The following is a 22,019-nucleotide window of genomic DNA, read 5'->3' on the forward strand; positions in this document are numbered from 1 at the left end:
GATTTTAAAGTTAGAAAGAATGAGAGGCAATTAAAAAAAAAAGGGGATGTATTTGCCTTTGCTACAGAGAGAAGGCGTAATTTCCCAGGGATGAAAAAGCTTTATGGAGAGATTACACTCTCCCTGTTCTGTGTGGTGAAGTCTAACGCTGTACTGTTCCACAAAAGGCCTTCAGGCTCTTTGTCGTCTTAGATTTTAAATCATTTCTTTTGAAATTCTATTCTGCCTTGACAGAAGTCGAGGCTTTACCCTCTTCAGGCGGAATAAGCATAGGCATTTTCTGTCGAAAAGATGAAGGGGAAAGAAACAAGATGCTGAACTAGTTCACCAGCAGTTATTCATCTCAGTGCTTCCCACACTGCCCCGTTGATAAATTCTGCATGAGAAATGCTCTCATTCTTCTCTACATTTTCATTCCCCCTCTGTGTTCTCCAGATCTCCGCCCATCTCTGGCTTCCTGGCCGACTATGCCTTCATCACTGGGGGCCTGCTGGACCTGTACGAGGCCACGCTGCAGGCGGAGTGGCTGCAGTGGGCCGAGGAGCTGCAGCTCAGGCAGGACGCGCTGCTCTGGGACGATCAGGGCGGAGGCTACTTCTGCAGTGACCCCAGCGACAGCGCGGTCCTGCTGCAGCTGAAAGAGGGTGAGTTAGGATGTGAGGCCTTTGGGTGCTGCAGACAGTTAGCTGATATCAGCCTAGTTTCCCCACAGCAGAGGCATGAATGGTTACTGTAATGTTCTATCACGAAAAAGGCATGAATGGACGGTTGTAGTCGCTAACTTTCTCATCAGTTCTTCCATCATCAATCTTTTTCTCCCCTGCCTTCATCCTTCACCTCATCGATTAAAGCAGAACTTAACAAGGAAATTTCAGCTTTAATAATCCCGCCAGTTTCACTCCGCTGCCACAGTTAAACCCCAAGAGAAGAGGGAGTGAGGATAGATGGACAGGTTGATAGATGGAGGACAGAAGTGGTGAGTAGAGCAACACTGACCTCTCTCCATCTACCCTCAGAACAGTGCAACCCTCCCTCATTTAAGTCCAGCCTCTTCCACCATGAAAGTGCTTAAAGACAGACGCTCTGATTCCTGAGCTGCTCGAATCATCAGACCTGTCAAAATGTCTCCATTCCGTGCCTCAGCTTCTGGCAGTTGGAACAGCAACTCGAAGTACAGTGGGAGTCTGAAATCCTCTGTCTGACTCACCTTATCACATCTCTTCTCGCTTACTGTATCTCAGTTATTTTCTTTCCGTTGCATCTTCCTTCCTTGTTGCCTTCAAATCTGAATTTGGCCTCAGGTTAACAGACAATAAAATAAATGATCCGGCACATACAAGTTATTTTCTATATATGGGACAAATGATAAATAACTAGAGATATTTAATGAAGACCAGGGACTCACGGTACTGTTGCCAAGCATTTGGCAGTTCTTGTTTCTCCAGATTTCCCACTTTAAGAGACACGTCTGACACACGTCTGTCAGTGAGAGACTTTGGTATCTTTAACCACAGCCTCACTGTTTGTATGGGACCATGTCACCAAAGCAGTCGCTCTCAACCACAATCAAAGTTTCTAAATCTTTAGGAATAAATTCGACCGGACATGCTGTGATTACAGTTGAACTCACCCAAGTTGTGGTAGCAGAAAGTGTTTATCTTATGTCGTGTCGGTGCTCGTTCGAGCATCCAGTGATTCAGCATCCCGTCTCAGCAGATGAGAGTTCAGATCTGTCATGTTGCCGCGGCACCCAGTCGTTGCTCTCCAGACTTTTGTCCAGTGTTTCTTTCTTCTGACATCCAAAAGATTTCCAGACGTTAAACGTGACGGTGCATTGTATACTGTGCTGGTGTTGTTCCGATGTTATTGCATCGGTTTAGCAATGCTGTGCTTTGAACCAGATTTTAATGGTTGAACTGCGCCATCACTGGTTTCTGGCTCACTGTAGTCGATCCAGGGGTTTGACACCAGTGTAATCGCAACTTTAATGTAAAAGTCAGCTTCTAAAATATTATATTATATAACAAAACATTCCATTAATTAGCAGGTTAGTGGGACCTCCCTGAGGACACTGTTTTCATTTCCACTGTTATGTATGTCAATATTATTCTAGTTCTAAGCTGAATTTAGCCAATCACATACCCACATATAAACATAGAAATGCATGATTGTGCAATGTTTAATGTAAAAGAGATTGAATTTCGAAAAACAGCCCATTTTACGAGGTATTAATTTTGATATTGTAAGTCAGTGCTTATAAGAACTAATGAGGTTTAGATGTGAATGGGTCTGACCCTGATTTGCTCTCCAGCCTGTCTTCAGCTGCCAGCGCACCTCTGTGGCTGACATCTGCGGGCGGGTCGGAGGGGCTAACACCTTGTAGACATGCACACAATTACCTTTGATCAGTCGGAACTGTTCGGATCTAATTTCTAGTCTTTGTTGTCAGGCTTCACCGTGTCTCGGCGGCCATCTTTTTTAACCTCCTTGACTTTTCTTCCTTTGTCAGCTCCTCTCAGGTGAATGTTTTCTTTGCTGTAAATCATGCCCTCAGTGGGGGGCCTCGGTCTTTGCTCCATCCAAATCCACCTCATGTTTTGTGTTTTCTCCGTTCCTACAGAAGAGGATTTGGGATTTTTCTGTTGACTGGTTGGTGTTTTTTGCTTTGTAAATAATGTTTTCGTGTGCGCTCAGTTTCGCAGCAGCTATCTGGAACTTGCTTTAAGCCAGTTTCCATGTGTTGCCATTTAACATCTGAGTTAAAAAAAAAGAACTGGAGCACCTTAAAGGTAGTAGTTCAGGCAGGAGCGACGTTCCACTGTCGGGTCTAAGCTAATAGTTATTATCACTGTGATTGCTGTCAGGGAGAGTAACTGTCCCTGCGCCGCCACACCTGCATCCCTGCGTGTTTATCAGAGGTGACACGTGAGAGCTTTCTCATCTTGGAGGACTGACGGCGCCATTATGGCGTCTGTGCTGCGTGGGCTGAAGCCCATTAGTGATGCTACAGTATGGACGCCGATCCCAGCAGTGCGGCCCGTCATTGCCAGACAGATTACCCCCCCCCCCCCCCCCCCCCCCCCCCCACGCTGCCACTCAGCACCTCAGAGCCCCTGTTTGTGTCCTTTTTTTCTTTCTTTCCTTTTTGATTACCTATGTTTTTATATCTGATAAAAGTGTGTGTGTTTTGGTGCAGCAGGTGTGTGTTCTTTACGTTTGACTGCATGGATCCAGCGTGTGTGTGTGTGGCCTCCTTCTATGCAGCTCTTTAGGAGACATGTGGAAAGTGGCAGAGTGGAATCTGTGTGCATGTGTACTTGTGTGTACGCTGAAACATCCTCGCCTCAGGACTCGGGAACAGTTGAAACGTACTGCATGACAGAATCAAATTACTTCAGCATTACAGGCATGCGTGTGTGTTCACGTGTCGCGTTGCAGTGAATTTACGCTCGTCGTAGAAAACATTGAACATGCGGTGGACCTATAGTTTGTATGGACCTGCATTTATGGACTTGTTGGTTTATCGTTGCCGTTTAGTTGTTCTGTTTTTAACCAATAATTGCAATTAGACTTGACATCATGTGTGTGTCAGCTGCCGGCCCTGAAGCGTGGTCTTGCTCACACACACCCCTTCAGAAACACAAGGCGTCGCGGCGTTGCTGAGAAGCAGCCGTGCGGAGCGGTCAGAGGTTATGAGAAGCTCACCTACAGGCTCTCACTGGACACTGATTAAAGATAAGGACCAATCACTTAACGGCGCTAAGTCATGAGGTCACCCTTCTGTTCCAGCACAGCACACCAAACACACACACACACACACACACACACACACACCAGTTACAACCTGCATGTTCAAAACAGACCGCTTCCTACAGCCCTCAGAATCATCCACCAACTCGCTCATCCAAACGACTTCACGCTTGATTTCATGAAGATAATATCTAATTCTCAGTGACTGATAATGACCAATATCACAATTAATTTCCCCCCAGTTAAATATAATTGTCCAATTTCCACTTCACTGCTCTGTTGTGATACAGAAAACCCCATTTGTGATCAGTGAAATGATGATAAATCACAGTCAGCCCTTTCATCAACATAGAACTGAGGTTATTAATGTTGTTTCGTGACTGCCGTAATAAATTTTGGACTTAACTGTCAGCAAATCGGCTGCTGCGTGTAGGCAGAATGAGGAGGAGCACTGAAACCGTCTGCAGACTGACACTTTGAAGCTGTTTTCTTCCTCCCACATCATGATGGTCCAAAGCAAGCGAAACAGTAGGAGAGCAGAAGATGCGATTTTCAGAGGGACATGAATAAAGATTATTAGAAAAGAAGGAGGGAAAAACTCCATTTGGAGCGAGTACTGCTTATACACCTTTAAATTTAAAATGAAATACATGAAATATGTTTTTACAGAAAGTGCACAATGACTTTAATCACAGTGTAAACAAAATAAATGTCATCTATTTAGACGGTCGACCTTCGGGTGGCACTGCGGGAGTAACGCTGCGACATCTCAAATGGAAAGATAAAATAAGCGGATACTGCCAAAGTTTCTGGGCTGGCTTTGAACGCAGCTGACAGGGCTGCTGTGATGTGCTGCCCTGGAACATGCTGCTGTGGCCGTCTCCCATTGATTCGCTGATTTATGTGACTTTTATTCACGGAAGGAAAATACATGCTGCATTCACATAATCAATGACATTATTGGTCAGCTCTTTTGCTAATGCTAATAACGCTTTATTGATGTGCTAATTTGCCTTGTGCTTATAACATTGAATTCCTCTGTCGATGCTGATGTAGAAAAACAGTGTTTAGTGACCCTAACAGAAAAAGAAAAAAGAGTAAGACCTCTCATCTCTGGTCAAATGTATGACTAATGTGATAAAGTATCTGTTGAATATACCATCCAGTGACTCAGTCTGTTTGGATGCATAATAGAAGGCTATTTCAGCCCACAACAATTCAAGCCTGTTGTGTATCTGTGTGTCTCAGACCAGGATGGAGCAGAGCCCAGTGCTAACTCAGTGTCAGCTTCCAATCTTCTGCGTCTGTCCCAATATACTGGAAGAAAGGAGTGGCTCCAGAAGTCCCAGCAGCTGCTGGCGGCGTTCTCCGACCGCCTGACCAGGGTTCCCATCGCCCTGCCTGAAATGGTCCGAGCTCTTATGGCTCAGCACTACACGCTTAAACAGGTAAATCAACCCTCATTAATCGATTGATGCCCAGCTTACTGAAGTTGTTTCTTGGTTTTCACTCCTGCTTTTTACTTGGAGACGATACCTCTGCATGGGCTGCTGTTAATGACGGAGGAGGGGGACGTAGATGGTCCACAACACTTTTCTGTCATGAGCCCTGAGAGCCAGCTCAGCTTGGTTAGTGGGCGTGTTTACTCGGGTGTTTGCCGGAACTCGTTTTCATTGTCCGCCTACTGTAAGTTGTTTCTGCTTACATGACAAATGGTGTGAGCGTGATCGGTTTTACTGATGAACAACAACAGAACAAAGAGCTGAAGGAAAGAACATCTGCATATGTGGCAGATGAATGAAGCTGCATCAGCAGGCTACAGCACGACCACAAGAATCTTTCAGTCTTTTCTGGTTCATTTTCCACGACACTCATTTAGCTTTAAATGCACCAAATACAACCAATTCCACGGTCAGTGTTGTTAACGTGTATGGATTGATAAACTCTTTCCCTTAAACCGTCAGAATGGCAACAGGTGCTCCAACTTAACCAGAGGCTGCTGCCTTCACTCTCACTGACTGCCTGCTTTTAGCGACATGGAGCACAGTTTGCCTCCGAGCTGCCTCAGTTCTTCACGGTGTGTGATGTCAAATTTAAAAGACTGCACCCATAAAAAGTAAAAAGTAAAAGGTCTACTCCACTCAGAGGTTGCAATCCCCTTTAAAGTCTGCAGAGCGCCGATGGGTGTGAAAGAATCATCAGCTGTGGGCTTGAACCGCACGCCGACACACTTCCTTATTCCATGAAGTCGTAAATAAACATAAATCTCAGACATCTCATTAGTGTGCAAGGCTCGCATGCTGTCTGCACGACTGACGAATGAACGAGCCTGTTTATTAATTGCCAGTATAGATTTACTGATGGATCTCTGTTTGGCTGCTGACTGAAGCTGAGCTCCGTTGTGCTCAGCCGTTATCGTCACTTCTAAAAGATAATCAAACCTTCCGACCCAAAAGCCTGTCGCACACTCATTCACCGCAGTATCTCTTCTGTTCATCGAGCATCGCTTTGGATAAAAGCGGCTGCCAGATCTGGGCAGTAAACACAGAAAGGCAGCGTGTCTCATCTGTGTTGCCACGGTTTTCTACATGCTGCGTCAGCCACAGTGAGGGAAACTGTCTGTAGTGGAAAACGAAGCAGTGTGAGCCGTGTCGAGTCCAACGGTAACGTGTTGTGTACCTTTCCTATCAGGTTGAGGTCTGGACTTTAATTGGGCCATTGCAACACTTCGACTCTTTTCTCTTTTTTAGCCATTTATACTTTGGTATACAGAGGAGTTCATGGCTCATGGTTGTGCAGGTCCTGTGGCTGCACAACAAGCCCAGATCATCATCCCTCCACCACCGTGCTTGACAGTTGGTTTGAGGTGTTTGTGCTGATATGCTGTGTTTTGCTGCTGTGCATTATGACCAAACATCTCCACTTTGGTCTGGTCTGTCCAAAGGACATTGTTCCAGAAGCCTTGTGGTTTGTTCAGATTTAACATTTAACATGCTAACTGAGGCCCGTAGAGTCTGAGATGTAGCTCTTTGGTTTTTTTTGGGTCTGATCTTCAGGTGAACTGAGAAATCCACTCCTGGGAAGAACTCATCAATGAACATGTCTTTCCTCTTACGCTGTGTTAAATAATTCAGCGCTACGCTCTTGTGAAGTTGAAACTTTTGTCAATCTATGTTAGAATAATGGTCCAATGTATGGTAAGTGTTACATGGTATGAAAACGTCTATTTTAGCTTGAGTGCACCAGACTCAAAAATAAGATGAGATAAGATAGCCCTTTATGGCTGAAACCTTCCAAAGACTCTTCTTGGTCTAGATTATATAATATATCTGTAATTTGCCAACTCCAGAAAAGTGGATTTAATGCGTTGATCTGCATTTTTCCACCTCATTTTAACTTTAGGAAGTCTTCTGAGGATGCAACTTTCCACTTAGATGCTCATTTAATCCCTGGACACACAACATCTTTCCCTGTTTATACGGCCCCCCTTTGCATTTAATGGGTTTTGAGTCGTTGAGCATCGGGTTATATAATCACTGTTGAAATTTTAACGCCCTCAGTTTCGGCCGAAACAACTGAAACCAGCGCACGAGCAGAAGAAAGTTTCCAGGTCGCCTGGAGAAAGGATGCTGTGCGAAAGCGTGTGTGTGAAATCAAAGAAACAGAGAAAGAAATAAGAGGAGTCGTAACGGAGTGTTAGTTGGCTTCCTGGACGTCAGATGTGACCTGCAGAGGATGAGTCAGGGCGGCGGGGCGGCGGTAACAAGCAAGGAAAGAGACAAGGCGAGGCGGTTTGAGAGAAAACACCTGCCTCCCTTGTTACTGCTACAAATACAGTACTGACCTGTATCCCTTTCTCCCCATCTTCCCTCCTCTTATGTGTCACCTTTCCCCTCTTACTTCACTCTATTCATACTCGCCCGTCTCATTATTTTTTCTCCTCCTTGTTCCCCCACACGTGCTTTTTCAGATTGTGATCTGTGGCCAGCGGGACGCCTCGGACACCGGGAGTCTTCTAGCAGCAGTCAACTCCCTCTTCCTTCCGTATAAGGTAAATATTCCACATCTTGTTGTTGTGAGAGCGCTGCGTCATCTTGGCAAATTTGTCAAACGTGTCATCAATTCCTAAAGGGAGCATGCACTGATCTACGGAAACATCAGTACCTTTAAAGAGGCGGCAGATTTTCAATAACCTTTCAAACTTGCACAGATACAGAGTGAGACTGACCTAGAACAGTGCCTGAGGTGTTGGCTGGTTTAAGTGCAGCTCTTTAAAGGTCAGCCTGTGCTTCTTTTCTTCCCTCTCCTCGGTGTAATAACTTCCCAGCTATCTCCTTTCAGGCATTAGTTGACCTGAAAGCCCATTCCTGACATCTGAATGCCTCACGGGACCAACTGGAGCTCAGTGAGTGAGAGTTTCCCCACTGGCCCTGACAGGGGGTCTTTGTTAAAAACTGGACAGCTGTCAGTCTGACTTAAATTCTTCAGAGATGGAGTTTTCGATGGCCACATTTTACTGGGATTTTGACCTTGTGCTCTAAAGCTTCTTTGCATCTCGTGCTAAATGTAGAAAAGTTCCACGAAGGGTTAGCTCAAAATCCAAATCATTCCATCAGAGGATTTTGCTGAGGAGGAGCCACTGATGGCTGCTGCAGCAGCAGCAGTGATCTTGGCCAGGTTGAGGTGTGATGATCCAGTACCATACGTCTCTAAACACACACATGCACTCATGCTTTGGGCGTGAGACACTGCCGTCCTGGTGGAGTAGCACAGCCTCCTGCAGCAGATGTGAATCACACTCCGTCTGATGCGGCACGCTCAGACGGTGGTAGATGCAACACAGAGGCTTCAGTTACATATGCACACATGCATATGCAAATCACAAGATGTCACACGTACATGCTTTGAATCCACAGGAAGGCAGAAGGGACGAGGTGAGAGAATCAGACAAATAAAAAAAACATGACTTGCTTTAATCTGAATTATTAATCAGTTTAACCCATTTTTTCACATTACCTCAGCTTCTCTCCATTTGACAAACCTGTTTGATTTATTATTGTAGTCTCTGGATCATTTTGAAACGTGAATCTTGTAAAATGTCTTTAAGGGTTATTTTGGCTTCTTTTGAGGGGGCTTGGGTCGGAGCACTCTCTCAGTCTCTTTGACGTAGATGACAGCTTCAGCTTATAACGCTGTGCTGCATAAACTTTCCTGTTATGCCACTTTTTGCTCTTGGTTTGTGGAAAGGTTTAAAAAAAAAACATTGTTCCTTTTTTTTTTAGCATCAAATATTCATTGGCAGCAGTGCCAGCTAAACACCGGGACGGTTATATCATGCGTAAGATTAAAAGGGACAAACCCAGTCGCATGAACGGGGATCGGTGGGAAAAAGATAGTGGATACGGTGTGCTCTGGCGTAAGGGGGGGGGGTATTTGAGCCGTAAAAGTGAGGAGGTGCAGGTGCTCCACGCAACATCAGGTAGCCGTGAGCAGTCAACATGTTGAATTTAAATCCAATTACTGCTTCCCTGCTTTTAGGTTGGCACAAACTAATTGTGGAGAGTGAGTGCAGGAGCCAACTCATGTTAATCATAACACACACACACACACACACACACATTTTCACTTCATTTGATTCATTTACTGTTTTAATTCACCACAAGCCCTCTGAGGTTCCTCTCCGCTCGTTGGAATCAGTCACAGTCCTCGGCCACACAGGAACATCGCTCCTGATTGTAATTGCAGCAATAAACTGCGGTTAATTTTTCTATTACACAGAAACGTATCTTGATTGGAAACGGGTCGGGGTTTATTGTTAGTAAGGCTGATGGAATTGCATAAGGATAAGAATTGGAAAACAAATAGAGATGCGGTCTCTCTAGCAATTAGCCCCATCCACACTCTTCCCCGTGCGTCCTCCTCCTCCAGCCTGCGTGTGTTCCTAGCCTATTCTGGAACTTGAATCTGTTGCTTTTCTACACTCTGTCTCCCTCCGATGGAAGCTGACAAAGGTTTTGATAGAAAGAGGAACAAGGCACAGCTGGTTAGCAGGAAGCGCTGCCACCGAATTCATCAGTTCATCTCTTGGTTGCTTTTAGCTGTTGTTGGTGTTAAAGAGCAAAATGTCTGTTTTGTATAAGATGTGTGGAAAACTCCCATTTCCAATTAAAAAAAGAAAGAAATGCGGCCGGAGACACAACCCCAGTATCTGTTGAACGCTTGAGGAAATTTTTGAGAATTTGGTCCAAACATACATTATGAATGAAGGATGGGCTGATGGGATTGTTTACCATTTTAGATGTGGTTTTATTTTGTCCAGCAGTAAAAATGACAGCAAAAAAGGTTCAGATTATGGTCCTAAGTTTCATGATAGATGCTGTTGGGATTGTTTGAATAATTAGCTGTTTATAAATTGCTTATCTCGCTGATCTTTTGTTGTTTATTTCATCAGCGTCTCTGAGAGATCACCTGACTGAAACCAATGCTTCAGGCCTGTTTTACCCAACGCCAAACATACCTGCTCATAAATGGTTCACTTTCATGGATGAGATGAAAAGGGGGCTCTGAATTTACGGCTCGTGTCTTGTCATTTTTAAACTAAAGTGCACACATGTGGTTTCACAGTGTGCAGGAACGTGAGCAGAAGCACTGGACCAGGGTCAGGAATCCAGGCCAGCATTCGGATCTGCGTTGGCACCGTTTTTCAGTTTCTCTGAGCGAGCTTCCGTTTCCCACCTCCATCTCATCTTGTCCATCCATCTTGTGATCAGTTTGACCAAAAAAAAGGAGGGGGAGTTGTGCCCATCAGAAACAAACTTGTCGTCTAATCCATCAGTGTGTTTTTCTGTCATACTGCTGGATGCGTGGTGTCATACAACACCGTGTTGTTCAGCTGACAAGTAATAGAGGGATGAAGAGTTTCTTCGAAAGTTTTTTTTTCACGTGTCAGAGCAAGAACTACCAGTGGAACTCCCATTGCTGTTGGCTTGACGTTACTTTAATCGAACCAGGCGACTGCAGAGCAGTCACTCGGGTTCGCTCGCCTCCACTGGAGTGTATTTAGGTAAGAAAACTGAGAGATACGTGTGGGATCCTGGCGGTTGTGTCTGTGCCAGGTGTTAAGGAGTACCACAAAACGTGAGTGAAAGAAGGAGCTAAAAGTATTACAGGGATTTTGTAGGATTTAAGAAACAAGATGTAAGAGTTTCACGGCTGAGATAGCTATTAGTAGACTTGTTTCACATTGCCCCTTCAGAGAGGATAGAGACGACAGAGGAAGGGAGAAACATGGCCTTTTAAGAGAAGAGAGTCCTTTTAAAAAAACATCTGTGGAGGGAAACAACTTGGAATCCCTAACAAGACCTTAGAGACTTGGGGAAGAGTTTGCAGGGTGACACGGAGTGCAAGCAGAGGGAAGGAATGATTGAGTCGGGTGGAGCTGCAGAGCCTGGTCTGAGGCTAACTAGCGCTGCTACACCACGGTGCAGAGGAGGATTAGAGCTCAGCAGTCTGGCAGTGATCTCTGAGCTCCCTTTGCTTCGATCTGCTGCCTTCGTGTCCTTCTTCTTCTTTTCCCCTCCATAACATTCCCTCTGGTCAGTCTTCAAAGCCCCTTGTAAGACCCTGTGTGTGTGTGCGTGTGTTTGTTTGGGTTTATTTTGATTTTACGCTGAGAACTGATCCTTCTGTTCTCTGGTAATTACCTTCGAAGCTCAATAACCAGCAACAGAGCCAAACCCAGGTTGACTGACAGCTGTGAGAAAGTGTATTGACAATCAGATAGCCTCTCAATCCCTCTGCCCTGCTCTTTCACTCTTTTATTGCACACCATCATGCCACGGATTTCCCTTCACCACGTCATCGTATCCGTTCTGCTTAGACTTGTTAATCTGAAACGATACACACTCTTCATTCCGATACATCCGATATATCCGTCTTTTTCCAGATGCAGTCTGGGATGAAGTGCAGGTTAACAAACATCTAACTTCAGTTTAACCAGCTGTTTTGGGGTTTTTTGTCGGTGGTAAAGGACTTTTTTTGGAAGTGAACGTATCATATGTATGCTTTTACATGTTAAAACTCCCCAAAATTGATTTTAACTTTTAAAAGAGATGGCTGAGAACTACTATTGATGAACTAAACCGTTTGTACAAATACTTGGAAGAGCTCTAAGCCTGAATCTCATTGGCAGTCAGAGGAAGGAAAGCAGCTTTGAGCCTTTTGTCCATTATCAATGCCAGGAATCAATTTTCATTTGCACGCAGTGGACAGTTTTTTTTTTGCATCCACATTTCTGTCGTCTACAGGCACAGATACTCTACGAGCAGCTCGGTCAGCACGGTCGAACTATCTTAAATAATCTATCAGTTTGGATTGTGTTCTCTATGATCTTCCTGTTCCTTCCTGCATCATCATCCTGCTCGTCGTTAAATTCAGTAGCAGCGCTGTCAGTGTGGCTCACAAAGCTCACTCTCCTCGTCCTCCTCACTTGGAACCTTCATCGGAATTAATGAGGATAAACCTGTTTCTGGGGCTCTCTCATTCATCTGTGAAAGACGGTGATGAACAACAAACTCATCGACTCACAAAGCAGTTTTAAATGATGTTTGATTTATCACTGAAGAATAAAGACAACTTTTAGAAAACTTTTAGAAAAAAAAGGGTTGTGGATTTAGATTCAATTGGTTTTCTATTTAAAAGACCTTAACAACAGTCACTTGAGTCAGTTTTGGCCCCGACATCACAGTCGAGACTAAAAGCATGTTACAGTCTGTATGATACATGCTTCTTGGCTTATTACTAACAAACCACATTTCTGGGATGTTTCACATGTGAAATCAAGTATGAAAGTAAGGAAATTATTCTCCAGTGTGTTCGCTGGCCAACATCATTGTATTTACAAAATATGAACTATTTAAATTTCAGCAACACGCTCCAAAACGTTGGCATTTAGGCACATTTACTGTTATCAGCCTTCCTTTTAATGACATTTTATGAAAATGGTTTCTGAGTGACGACACCAGTTGTTTCAGCTTTGTTTGAATCAATGGTTCCTTCACTCATAACGCATCCGTTGGATGGGCTTTTATCGCCACCCCACACCATCGCAGACATTGGCTGTTGCACATGGGAGGATAACGGCCCGGATGGTCTTTCCCCTCTTTGGCACGTAGAACCAGATGTCACGTTTTTTTTCAGGTACAGAGAACTCTGCACAGCATTGATTACATGGCTTCCTCCTTGGGTAATACAGTCTCCGGTTACATTTCAGGATGCAGACTGTTTCAATGTGGGGAGAAAATGCTTTTCTAAGGCACTCCTGAGCCCACGTGACGACATTGATCATAGTTTCTCATGCAGTGCTGCCTGAGGGGTTGAAGGTCACGCACACCCAGCAGTGGTTCTGGCCTTGACCTTTAGAGATTTCTCCTGTATCCTCTATCTTTTCACTGTCGTATGCTCTGGAGATGCTAAAACACCTAAGGTCTTTGCAATCTCGCATTAAGAAATGTTCTTTGGAACTTATTAATGAGTCTTTGGGGGACTTTAACACATAGCAGAGCCATGATACATTCTTTTGGTGGAAGCTCCTTTTATACCCAATCCTGACACCCATACCTGCTGACTCCTCCAGAGAGCTGTGACTTTTATTTTATATGAACAGATTGGAGTTCTTTTTGCATTTTATCTGGCTATTAGGTTTGCACTTGAAAGCATTCTGTATCATATTATGTATGTGTTATATTGTATACCAGGAAAGTTTCGGGTCGGTGCACAGATTTCCTTCACAGTGTGATGTCACGGCCCGTATGTTCTATCTGGTAGTGACACAACGAACAATTCCTCTACACATGCCGAACTTCTCAGTTTCCTGTGATGAGATTGAAAAGCTGAATTTAATTGTTCTCTCTGATTCTGGCTCGCTGTGCGACTGAGAGCTAATGAAACACCTCCGCTGGAGTCCGGCAGTCTCTTCATCTCACACTTGAAGACAGTCGCTATTGTTGCTCAGGAGTCATTACAGTTCGTCTGTCTTTCAGCCGAGACACCCAGACTGTAAAGCTGTGAAAAGATGAAACAGGAGCCGTTGTCTTTGGCAAAGGAGTGAATTAGTACATGTATATTTACTGCAGTCATTTCCAAAGAGGACTTTCTTTTTTGGTGCTTTTGTTTTTAATGGTACAGTATAAAATATTCAGTGTGTTGAAGTATGAGCATGCATAATAGATGATGTAGTTTGGTATAATATAACCATAATGTGATGTCCCATTTACTTCAGCACATGAAAAGGAGATCTGTAGCTCATAAAGTTGCCTTATATTTTCTTATCAAACCAAAATGTGTGCTCAGCAGATAAGAGATCAGCACTGGTTGACATTAACTGTCCCTCTCATGGGTATCGTTGTGATGGCCAATTACAAAGTCGAAACACACAGCCGCATGTAGTCCTCTAACCTCGGCTCCATTCTTTACCCTATTCTTTTTCCTTTATCCTCCATGGAGCACTTATATAGACGACATAGCCGTGGAAGGGCTCAGATTTGGACTCATCAGACCACAGCACAGATTTCCACTGGTCTAATGTCCTTTCCCAAGCAGTTTTTATCTGCGTACCTCACTCATAGTTTCTTTGTTGCAATGCAACCACAAAGGCCCGATTCACTTCGTCTCCTCTGAACGGTTAATATTTAGGTTTGTCTGCCACCTGAACCCAGTGAAGCATTCGTGTAAATCTCGTCTATGCTGTCGTTACCGGCCGATTGCTGAGAAGGATAATCCTGATGATCTTGGATATCAGTCTTCCTTAATACCAAGACAACACGCCCCCACCAAACGCACCGTTTGTATCTCTTCTCTTGGATCTGTCCCTTTGACGCTGACTCAGCTCAAAGGTGAGCGAGCGCATCATCCCAGCAGAGATGTTTTCCTTGTCCTCATTGAGCTCCAACACGCGATTCCTTTGACGAGTGCACGTCAGCATCAGTAAAACAGCTATTTTCCTCCTGAACCTGAGCTAACTGCTTTCTCGGCACCCCCGGACGGTTCCATCTGCTGGGGAAATTGTTGCTTCTTTTGGATATTTTTTTAAGTCTGTTCAACAGTTTTTGCATGAAAACATATGAAGTGATTGTATAGGCCACGATTTTAGTCGCAGGACACTGTATGTGCTTGATGGTTTAAGTAAGAGAATGTATCATTTGGCTTTTTGTGGGTCTGCTCTTTAAGTAATGCTTTTATTTCCTCTATACAGCGCACAATTTAATTTATTTATTTCATTCATCCCTGTAATTAATTAATGATAAATATCTTACAACGTGTTGTTATAGCCAGATAAAAAGTCAGTTTAGTGCAGCAGAGACAGGGGTTAGAATGAAATTTTAGATGATTACTATGAACGTACTGGGCTGTTTTTCCTGAAGGTTGGTAACAACTGAGCTGATGATGTTGCATGCGGTGATGGCAGGTATCCCAGATGAATTCCTTCTCTGCTACATGTCCACAATTCCACCTTCTGTATTTAACAAGCACTTCTTTACTGTTAGCTTTCTGTCTGCAGTCTCTGTCCACCGTGTAAGAGTCGTTTCTCCAGCCATGTCTTTGTGAAACGAATGACATCGCCTCTCATCAGGCCTCCAAGCTTATTTTATTTGCTTGCGCTCTCATGACAGTTAAGGGAAGAAACAGTTTAAACTTCGTCCTCCTTTCTCCCTGTTTTGCTTCTGCCCTGTACCTTCATGTCTACCCTTGAACTCATCTGGATTTTGGGTCCTATTCTAAGCATCCAATGCATCAGAGGATGCTTCACAGGATTTCTACAGTATAAATCTTGCGTAGCCTCATCCTTGTAACCCTAACATGTCGGATTTGATCACTATTCCGTTTTAACGTGACTTTTATGACATGAACAAATGAGAGTTCCCGTCCTTCTTTTACGCAGCGTAAGCTGATGAAGTATGCCGTAGGTGTCAGGGTCTGATGGAGGAGAGGAGCTGTTAATTCTGCTGCGACACCAAGGTGTCCTCACATTTCGCTGCAGACGCCACTGATTTAGTGAAGAGGGTCTTGTAGAGGCTGTCAGCAGCTGAGAACTGACAAAGGACAGAAGCGCAGTGCCGGAACACTCTCCACCACTCGTTCTTACTCATGTCGAGAGGCTGACAAGCATGTGTGTGCGTATTGTGTTTTTCTGGCGTGAGTCAAATTGTTTTTCTAATTGAAATGGCACATGAGCAGACATTTTAAACTATTTGATGGTTTTTCTCCCCCCTCACAGTAACATGGATTAATGTTTCATTTAGTAGCTAAATGTCACTGAATGTGAGTTATTTCAGTGTTGTATGACAGGAATTGATTTACTGGTTATATTACATATGATGTCATGTCAGTGTGTGTGTGTGTGTTTGTGTGTGTGAGAGCAGGTTTTCTTTTAAAATTACTGCCTTGTTGGGCAGTGTTAGCGCTGCTGATCTTACTGCGTATTCAAGTAATGTTTATATCAACATTTCGGCATTGAATAAACTGGAGATCCATCCATCCATCCATTTTTCTACATCTCTTTCATCCGATTCAGGGTTGCGGGTGGGCAGGAGCTCATCCCAGCTCCCACCAGATGGCTCGCCAATTCTTCACAGAGCTACAAACGAGACCAATAACAATGTACGCTCACAACTGGCGTTCACTCCTCACAGGGAGATGGTGCAAACTCCACACACGATTCAGCCAGGATTTGAACCAGGAACCGGCGGCAGTGCTCGCCTGTTCATCTGCGCTGTAAAAATCCTGCTTTAACTCGTGCATCCTGTGGAAAATGCAGTCTAGCGTCCACAGTTGTGACTTGCACAGCATCTGTTTACACGGGGAATCCCTGCACAGTTTTGACTTTTCACTTTTGTTGTAAAGATCTTGGAACATGCTCCAAAATGTGCAATGTGGTCGCAGGTTTTTAACTGGGTTAAGATCAGGTAGTAGCTGCTCATCTCTATAAAAGCAGAAGTTTTGTCACTTTGCTGGTCTGGAGTGCTGGTCAGGTGTGTGTCAACATGAAAGACATCAGCAATGGTCTTGGAGAAGCAATTGTTGCTGACACCTTGCAGTCATTAACTTCTTCTTGTGTCAAATTCAAGGCCAACAGCCTCAATCAAAGTGTTGCAATAGTTTAGTCAAAGCCTACATCTCATCCGGATTGAAGTGCTGTGGTGGAACCTGTGCATGAACAAGTGCCCTCAAACTCCCCGATGATGTCAGAGACTGATGACGTCATACAGAAAATTATGAATCAAGTTATTGTTGCTAGTTATAGTTATATGTAAAGAGTTATAGTTCCACAGGTTATTGAATCATGGGATGTTCACAGACTGCTTCTGCGTTTTGGTTTAGTTTTTCACCCAGTGTAATATGTCATGTGTCGTATTTACCTCATTTTAAGATGTGTTCAGGAACAGGACCAGGATTTTTTTTTATCTTGTCTCGCTGCGTAAAACGCTCTATTTGACTAAATCCTGCTCGTTACCCGCTGTAATCATGCTGCTGGTATTGTGTCAAGGCAAAGTGTGATCCCACAGAGGCAGAGTGTAGTGTGTGAGCAAGTCTGTGGACAAATTCCCAACTCTTTCAATTCATGTTTGGACCCTTTAAGTACTGAGTGATCGTGGCTAAGAATGAAGACATGTGGGCAGGCTTTGTTGCAGTTAAATCCGTAAATCTCCCAAGTTATTTTCCTGCCCCGTTTTTTTTTTTTCCCACTTGGCCCTCCTCACTTGGTGAAAAATTCAGATGAGCAAATAAACCTGATGGTAAACTTTGCATCAACGGTTGACTGATAATGCATGCGGCACATGTGGCCCCTGCTGGACCGACTCCCTCTGCAGCCAGATTTCATGTCCGAGTGTGAATGTGTGTGTCTGTTCTTGTCCCGGGGCGGCGGTCCAGATGCCAGGTTGTTATGATAACCGAGCAGGTCCTTTCATATGTGTGTGTCTTTGTGATGCAAGCAGTAAATGTCCCGATGCTTGGCTGCAGCAGTGCGTTTGTGGTCACCGTCATTACTTTTCTGCAGGTTTGACAGCGGCTCTCACAAGTGTGTTTGGTGTGTTCGCGCTGTTTCTCTACCTCGCTGACAGAGGTCGGCCCGAGAGCCGCGTCCATGCTCGCTGGGTCATAAGTTAAAATGATTCCTGAAGTTGAGCGGCTTTGTGGGTAACTGTCAGCAGCGCAGGTACACAGTGTTCTTTTTAAGTGTCTGAGCTGAGCTGATTTGGCAGGATGAGAGAGGGAGAGTGGGAGGGAGCTGTCAGCGCAGGGACATTCACTGGGTGGGAGTTGTGTGTGTGTTGATGTGTGTTTGCATCAGGGGTGCCCAGTATGAGGGGATTAACCCTGTGGGAGTTTGACTGTGCTCTCATGTGAAGCCAACTGTGCTGTCTGCTGCAGCTTCGCACACAGACTCGCACATTTTGCGCTACACAGGATACAAGGCAACACGCTTTGCTTTCAGTTCATCACATTCACAGGTCTTGTGTATACATTCACACATAATCTGTTTCCCTGTCTGTCTCTGTTGGTCTCGGTCTCCATCACTCGCTCTCTCTCTCTCACACACACACACACACACACACACACACACACACACACTACAGCATAACCTTTAAGTTGAGGGCATGCTGCTGGATGTGGTCGGGGGCTTGGGAGAGTCTGCATGAAGCTGACAGCAAAAAGAAGTCGAGATAAAGAGGAAAAGATTCGGCTTGGCAGGGAAATCCTCCCCCAGTCTCCATAGCAACGGTCACACAGTTATTACCACATTCCATCGCACTCCTTACCAGTCTTCCCCAGTTTGTGCTTGTATGCGCTCGGTGTGAGACCACAGCTCCCTGTGTTGAGTAAAACAGTTGTTTATGCTCTGAGCTGTATCTAACAGGTTCGCTGGCATCACTGCTGAGATCAGAATAAGATGAGGAAGAACAGAATCCCTTCAACATCCCCTGAGGGGGGAGTTTATTTGCCGCACAGCACAATTAGTTTAAGAAACAGAAATATATCACTACTGATTGGACAGCCCTCATTAACAGCAAATGAGCATTGGTGGTTTCTTAGCATCAGACGTGCAGGTGGCTACCAGCACAAACGAGTGTCTAAGTGGCTGATTAGAGCACCTGGGGCACACGAAGACAGCCGCTGAATGACAGCACGAGGCTCATAGAGACAGACAGGTGGCCTGGTTAAATACTGTCTGGCAGCCCGACTGGAGACAGGGGGGAAGTGTCTCCTCTAATGGACAACTTCATCTCATGACCAGGGAAAGAAGAAAAGATGTAAACAGGCCTGTTATGCTTAACTCATCCGTATGAATGCAACAAACTTAACTATTTTAAAAGTGTCAGACACTACGATAAAAGACCCGGAGAACTTTGTTGTTCTGAATTCTGGAGTTGGAGTGGTAAACAGTTTTGCGTTGATGTTGTTTTGTTTCTTTGTTGTTTTTTGCAGAATTTTTAGGAACAGTCTGAAAGCAGACTTCCATGACGCAGTGGAGCCGCCCCTTACGCTTTAATGTTATGAACAGGCTTACTACAATGCATTCACCGCAAACTAACTAACCGTGCTACCTGAGTGCGTATGCAACGTCGAACTCGCTAACTGTTCTGCCTTCAAACAGGAATGTTTCCTCACGTCACAACCAGAATTCACAGAACTTGGGCTGCTGACAGAAACTCCAAGTGACCCCAACTGGTTGTTACTTGGTGATAGAGTTGAGGATCACCACCAGCACCCGTCTAACTTTTCGCCTGACAGTCTCACAACCTTTGACCAGAGACGGTTCAGATTTTCTACACTGATACACCGCTGCTACTGCTGAAATAATTCTCTCCCTATCGCACTGTGGTGCTAACATTTCACCAAGGTCTTTGCTGACTCCTCAGCAGGACATACCTGTCATGAGGAAGTTTTATAGTGTTGGTAATAGGTAATAGGGACCGAAATATGAAGTATCTGCAGTGTGTGTGCTTTTCAAAGCTTTTAAATGGTTAGCACATTTTTCTGTGATGTAACAAAAGCAGAACGTAGATTTCTCTCTGCTTTACATGGACTTAAGAAGTTCCTTTTGACCCTCAAAACACTGATTTACGTACAAGTGAAATTGAGTTTGAAATGTTTTTCTCAAAGATTCAGATTCACAGTAAAAAGGCAAACTAATTGCATACTTAAGATTGAAAAACATATTGAAACTTGGCAAGATAATCTTTCTGTCTCTTCATATCATCTCAACAAAAAAAAAAAAACTCAGTTCTGGTGTTTGTGTCCAAAACAGTTTTTTCTCCAACGTTTTGAATAAGGAAGTTAAAACAAAAAAAGAGTTTTAGTGCAGCAGCTGCCATAAAGTTAGACGCTGATCGATTGGGAGAGCTCCACCCTGCAGTCACGAGTGGTGGTTCGGTCACAGGGCTCCACTGTGCGAGTGTTTCACTCTGATTTGTTGATGTAATTAGAAGCATACGGACAAATAGATCATTCTGTAGTAATTTGGCCCACGCTTCCTTTCTTTTCTTTTGTCTTTTTCCCAACAGAGTGGCAGTGAGGTCCAACGTTTTTGTAGACTTGACAGTCACCTTCGTCGTCATTGGTGGAATAACACCTTTCTGAGTAAGAATCCGAGTGGAGTTCTTTATCCCACCACCTGTTCAACAAGCAGAAAAACTAAGGAAAGCGATATTTGCATTGGTACATTTTACACAATAACAAAGGACTCGTTAAGTTAGGCGTGGTTACAGGTTAATGGAGATCAGATTAGTCATAAATGTAAATGTCTTAACTTTGAAAGCAGTCGGCTCCTCTCTGCAGCAGAGGTGCCTGCAGGCTGAGGATGCACTTCCACAGCAGGAGGACGGCCCGATGAGCATGTTATTTCATGTCAAGAATATTTATTCAGTTTATTGACATTTTCTCTGTTCTTATTGACTTTGCACAGTGAGCAGAGCTCCTGAAGGAACAGAACAAACCACAGGTCAGTTTTATGCACCCGACCCACTTGGGGGAGTTAAGGCTGCGTATCGCTACTGATTTCCTCAATCGATTGAGTTCCAATTCAGAGCGTTGCGAATCAATTTGATTTCAGTATCGATTGAAACAATTCGGTTTCAGGACACATTTGGCTGAGCTATACAAGTGGTTTTCACAAATGTAATTGCGAAAAATAAAGAAATAGAAGAAGAAAATAGACTTTCGGCCGAAACTAGCGTATAATAAAAATGGATTCAAGGAGTCGATAGTGGATTTTTCTCATGAAAATTAGTTTGAATTGGAAAATGGATGTGTTTTTAAACCCAACCTCAGTGAGATTATGTGTGTCTGTGATCCTCTTCCTCTTGGAGGACTGCGCGTGGCTGCTGGTTTGGTTCGGTGGTGCTGATCATATGGGAGGAGCATCCTCTGGTGCATATGTGTGTTAAGAACTGCTAATCCCAGACAAACTTGTGGAACACGTTTCTCTAAACTGTTCATAACTCAGTTAGAACCCTGGTTTGTCGTGGTTTCACTCAACCAGCCTGAAGCTGGGATGTTTTCTGAGTTTAGGATGTACCTGTGCATCACATTTATCTGTCCATCTATAGGCACGACAGTCTTTTCTCCAAACTCCGCCTGATATGCCTTTCTCCTCGTGTGGTTTTCCTTTCCCCTGCATTCATCTCCCTTCTTTTAACATGTTTCATCTTTGCACATTGTTTATTTTATCATCTCTTCATCTGCTGTGGACCTGAGGGGGATGCCAGGCCAGGAGGAAGTGACACGTGTTTGACAGGAAGCAGCTGAAGGCACAGACAGGGCAGCCCTCACATGAGCAGAAACGGGGACAGGCCACCTCTCTTATTCTGTGTTTTGTGATCTTGAGTCTCACCCACATTATTGTCAGTGGTTTTGGGTATTTAAGTCATTTCCTGGTTGTGGCAGGAGCCGCTCGTGCTGCAGGCGGACACGTGAACCACCTCATCCGCCCACACAGGCCATTCTCTTTATTGAATTGTGTGCATGAGACCATGGCAGTCAATGACCCACAATTGAATGTACCAGTTTGGGAGGGTCATTTTGGGTCAGTGTGTAGAAGTGTGTGAATTACATTTTCTGGCTGTATTAAGAAATGAAATGGAAATGGATCAAAAATGCCCTCTGATCAAACAATCCACAGACAGAGAAATGATTTAGATTGCACCAGAAATCTTTCACACAGCAAAAGGTAACCTGATGATGGTTTTAGAACTTGACCAGCTTACAGG

The 22,019-nt window shown here is 44.3% G+C and overlaps 1 protein-coding gene across 2 annotated transcripts in view; it reads left to right on the forward strand.

Annotated features, from left to right (window-relative positions):
* The window catches only part of spata20 (spermatogenesis associated 20), a 39,277-nt gene that overhangs the window by 15,596 nt on the left and 1,662 nt on the right, over positions 1-22,019 (forward strand). The window contains exons 13-15 of one of the 2 annotated variants that reach the window (XM_072373481.1): positions 436-644; positions 4,999-5,198; positions 7,721-7,801. In XM_072373481.1, the coding sequence (XP_072229582.1) occupies positions 436-644; positions 4,999-5,198; positions 7,721-7,801 (490 nt within the window). Of the gene's footprint in view, positions 1-435; positions 645-4,998; positions 5,199-7,720; positions 7,802-22,019 lie in introns of those variants that run through there. The other variant, XM_072373482.1, reaches the window with a different exon arrangement.

This window comes from Leuresthes tenuis, unplaced genomic scaffold (assembly GCF_036924035.1).
Source record: "Leuresthes tenuis unplaced genomic scaffold, fLeuTen1.0.hap1 SCAF_20, whole genome shotgun sequence".
NCBI lineage: Eukaryota > Metazoa > Chordata > Actinopteri > Atheriniformes > Atherinopsidae > Leuresthes > Leuresthes tenuis.